Genomic DNA, 4,870 nt, shown 5'->3' with positions numbered 1-4,870 from the left:
CTATGCTCATGAGTCCCCTCATGTTTCAGCACAAGGCAAGGCCTTTACAAAGATTCTTAAGGGTGTAGTACACTTACTCTAGCTGTCAGGTCCAGGGAAAAATGATGCTATTGCTAATTAGCGTTAGAAATTGCATTTCATACTTAAGGTCAAACATATTCTTGCATAATGCCAAACGTTGAATGCACATATTAACAGAGTGTATGAGAGCGATCCCTGCATGTTTGGACATTAGATTATCTTTCATGTTCCAGTAGAATACATTTGAACCTAATATTGATTTTCTTGTTCTTGGAATGCGATGACAAATATTGGTTAAGGTGTTACTGATTATGTTAATATTAGCTATTGTCTAAGGCCCATTTATTGGAATTGTAATGGATACAGTTGCTGCGAGGCCTGAAGTATCTCCACTCTGCGAACATTCTTCATCGTGACCTGAAGCCTGGAAACTTACTTGTGAATGCAAACTGTGATCTCAAAATTTGTGATTTTGGTCTTGCACGTACAAACAATGATAAGGGCCAGTTCATGACAGAGTATGTGGTTACTCGGTGGTACCGAGCGCCAGAGCTCCTTCTCTGCTGTGACAACTATGGGACCTCAATTGATGTCTGGTCTGTTGGTTGCATCTTTGCTGAGCTTCTTGGGAGGAAACCTATTTTTCCGGGCACAGAGTGCCTCGATCAACTTAGGTTGATCATTAACATCCTTGGGAGCCAGAAGGAAGATGACATTGAGTTTATTGATAACCCAAAGGCTAGGAAATACATCCGTACACTTCCATATTCTCCAGGGACACCTTTTTCTCGCCTTTATCCTCATGCTAATCCTTTGGCCATCGATCTGCTGCAGAAGATGCTTGTATTTGATCCAACAAAAAGGATTAGTGTAACAGAAGCTCTTCAACACCCCTACATGGCTCCCCTGTACGACCCAAGTTGTGATCCTCCAGCTCAGGTCCCAATCAATCTCGACATAGATGAAGATTTAGGGGAGGAGATGATAAGGGAAATGATGTGGACAGAAATACTTCATTACCACCCTGAAGCCGCTTTAGCTGATCTGGAGGTTGGTAATTGAATTTGATCTTCCTTTCTAGCGAACTAGTTTTGGAATTGGCTTTGTTTGTAATTTTAGAGCCACTTTCTTTCATTTCTTTGTCTTTGTTTACAAAATAATCATAACAAATTGCATCTGCAGTTTGAGCTGTGATGCTTGGTGTGCTTAAACAGATCTCATGAGGTGATTTTTGACCTTGGACTTCTGAAAAAGCGCATCAATGTTGTATATAGATGTTTGTTGTGATAGGCCTTGGTGCTATGCCATTAAATGTTCTGGCTGTAAACTTATTATGGATAAAAGTTAATCCAACTGCTACAAGTTGGTTTGTAATGTATTTTGAAATGAAATTAACTTCCTTGAGAAGCATGTGGCTTTGCTTATATGCCTTGAAGAGCTGACCTATCGAACACATTAAAAGGTAATGCATACGCGTTCTTGTCATGTAGTTTGTGGCACTTTTTGATCTTGTTGCCTGTAGATATGATGCTCATGAAGACTGCAGTATACTATTCTGGAATGGGCGGAATCTCTTGTGTCAGTAGGGATATACTGGTTTGAAGACAGGAAAAATTCACTAGGCTGAAAAAGTTAATGCAAAATGATTTGCATGTGTTGACAATTAGGAAATGGGGAACTTCACTGAGTTGCAAAAACTTTCCAACACTTAAATATCTTCTAATTTGAAAACCTACTTGCTTAACTCCCAACCTTAAAGCTCTTATCCGTTTTATGAGGGGAAAAAGAAAAAGCTGTTATCCTTCTCTCCTTTTTAGAGGCTAGGCATATAAGCGTCACCTATTGTTTACACGCTCACCCAGCCATCTAAAATCTTTTGGTACATGGGTCATGCATTCAATTTCGTTAGTGCAAAAAAAAAAAAAAAAAAAAAAAAAAACCTTACCTTGACGATATAGGAAAAGCTGGCTACGAAATGGTATCCAAAACGGCATTAGAAATACTGCTTGAAATTCAATAAAACTAATAAAATTGCATTGGAAACAAAGTTTGATGGTAAAATTAGCCATTGTTTTCTTTTTGTTTGCGGTTGGTTGTGACAGGTTATAATTTCTTTGGATATCTTACAAAATTTACAGAACTTGTTTTCATATATCGTAGATGTAAACATTCTCAAAATTTAAACATCCCCCAAATTGTTGGGCCCTCTTTAACCTCCCTTACAACGTTTTTCGAAAAACTTCATGGTAGATCTAATAATATTCTAAAAAAGAAGAGTTCCAAAAACAAACCACCCACGCGAAATCCAGATCCAACAATCACACCAAAGTCCCAAAGCTCCACAAATCTCTTGAGTATGCACAATTTCAAGACATTGTTTTCTAAAGACCTGAAATCTTGTGGTTCCACAATTCCAGTAAAAAGAAACGCAAAGCTAATAAAATCATTAGATAGAAGTTGAGTGCTTATAAGTTCAATAGAAACAGACAAAAATCGTCAATGATTTGACGAAGCCAAATTTCCAATGCGCGTCAAAGTTTTGAAATATACCTAGATACGTGTGATATATTATACCTCAATTATAGCGATTAGATAGCCTAATTATTAGCCTGATTATCCTAGTCTAATTATAGGAAGTAGATAGCTAATTATTCTAGCTTGATTTTAGGATCTTGATAGCTTGATTTTAGGATCTAGATTATTTCAATCTGGTATATATATGTCAGTTGTACTACTCACAAGAAAGGGTGAAGGAATGTCATCCCAAAACATCTTCCTCTATTGCTTCTTCTCTTACATGGTATCAGAGCCAGTAAGAAAAAAAAAGAGAGAAATTCGTTTTCTAATCATCCCACCCGGTGATTTTTTAACCCAATATCATTATGTCTACATCCGATACATCTATAACATCTACATCTAAAACCACAACTCCTCTCGTGGCCAATCCATCTATTACTGGTTCTACTATTATTACTACTGAAAAACTAAAAGGCAGTAACTTCTCTACTTGGGCTGCTGACGTTGAGCTATGGTTTATGGGACAAGGATATAAAGATCATCTTACTACTAAACCTGATGATACTATGACTGATCCATCCAAGTGGGAGCGAATCGATGCTCAATTGTGTAGCATGCTTTGGCAGACCATTGATTCTTCACTAAAGCAAATTTTCCGTCCACATAAGACTTGCTTTAGTGTTTGGGAGCAGGCCAAAGCATTATACACTAATGATATATCTCGTGTTTATGCTGTTTGTTCTGATTTGATGAGTCTCATTGCATCTCGAAAACTTGATATGCTTATGAGCTCTTACTTAGGCAGAATTCAAGGGGTCCTTTCCGATTTCAATGAGTTGCTACCCCCTGCCGCAACTCAGCAGGAACAAGTCTCTCAGCGAGGTACATTTTTTATGCTTTTGGCTCTCTTTGGATTACCTACAGAATATTCTACCATTCGTGATCAGATTCTTGCTAGCCCCACAATTCCTACTTTGTCTCAAGCTTTTTCACGGCTGTTACGGCTCCCGGATGAATCAAAATCATCTTCGGAGACTATCGTTGTTGATCCATCAGCTTTGGCATCTCAATCCAGCCAAAGAGGAGGTCGTGGACGTGGCCGTGGTCGAGGTGTTATAATGGTAACAAAAATCGACCCTACTGTGACTATTGTAAAAAGGTTGGCCATGCAGAAGATCGGTGTTGGCTCTTGCATGGACGTCCTCCCCAACAAGTGGCGAATATTGTTCAATCCGAACCTTGCACAAGTTCAGAACCAACTCTCAAGCCCGAGTATGAAGATTTTGTGAAATGGATTACAGCCAAATAGTCTTCGACACCTACTGCCTCAGTTGTACACACTAGTAATGTTAGCGCATGTGTCTCTCAATCTCCATCTCTTGGCCCATGGGTTTTAGATTCTGCTGCCACAGATCATATTTCTAGTAATCCACAACTTTTCTCTTCACTCAATAGTTCTACTTCTCTACCCAATATTACTCTTGCTGATGGATCACAAACCCAAGCTAAAGGGATTGGCAAGGCTAACCCTCTACCTTCTGTGCCTCTCGATCCTGTTCTTTTTATACCCAATTGTCCTTTTAGTTTAGTATCTGTTCGTCGTTTGTGTCGTTCTCTTAACTGCTTAGTTACATTTGATGAGGAATCTGTAATTTTACAGGATCGAGGTACTGGGCGGACGATTGGCACAGGGTGTGAGTCTCAGGGACTTTACCATCTGTCTTTACCAACACCAGTATCTTGTTCTACCATAGATGATCCTCTGCTAATCCATAGTCGTTTGGGTCATCCAAGTTTAAATAAGTTTCGAAAGATGGTGCCATCTATTACCATGTCTTCCTTAGAGTGTGCATCATGTCAGCTTGGAAAACACACTCGTAGTCATTTTCCGAAAAGGGCTAATAGTAGAGCTGAATCTCTATTTTCTTTGGTCCATACTGATATTTGGGGACCGAGTCGTGTTATTTCTACTTTAGGTTTTCAGTATTTTGTTACTTTCATTGATGATTATTCTCGTTGTACTTGGGTGTTTCTTATGAAGAATAGATCTGAAGTGTTTTCTATTTTTCAAAGTTTTGTCTCTGAAATTCAAACACAATTTGGTGTTTCCATAAAAATCTTACGTAGTGATAATGCACATGAGTATTTCTCCACCTCTTTCAAGTCCTTTATGGAGTCTAAAGGGATCATTCATCAATCATCATGTTCTCACACCTCACAACAAAACGGGATTGCTGAAAGGAAAAATAGACATTTGGTTGAAACAGCACGTACTTTACTTCTTCATGCAAATGTTCCGTTACGTTTTTGGGGGGATGCCATTCTCACTGCA

At 38.8% G+C, this 4,870-nt stretch overlaps 1 protein-coding gene across 1 annotated transcript; it reads left to right on the top strand.

Annotated features, from left to right (window-relative positions):
* Positions 1 to 381: 381 nt before the first annotated feature.
* Positions 382 to 1,445, top strand: LOC113757897 (mitogen-activated protein kinase homolog NTF3-like; the record flags this gene model as incomplete). The annotated part of the gene is made up of 1 exon (XM_027300971.1): positions 382 to 1,445. A coding segment is annotated over one exon (702 nt), but the record flags the coding sequence as incomplete, so codon positions are not given.
* Between the last annotated feature and the right edge of the window lie 3,425 nt (positions 1,446 to 4,870).

This window comes from Coffea eugenioides, unplaced genomic scaffold, assembly GCF_003713205.1.
Source record: "Coffea eugenioides isolate CCC68of unplaced genomic scaffold, Ceug_1.0 ScVebR1_3406;HRSCAF=4612, whole genome shotgun sequence".
NCBI lineage: Eukaryota > Viridiplantae > Streptophyta > Magnoliopsida > Gentianales > Rubiaceae > Coffea > Coffea eugenioides.
The sequence above is the reverse complement of the archived record's forward strand: the minus strand, read 5'-3'. Positions and strand labels throughout refer to the sequence as shown.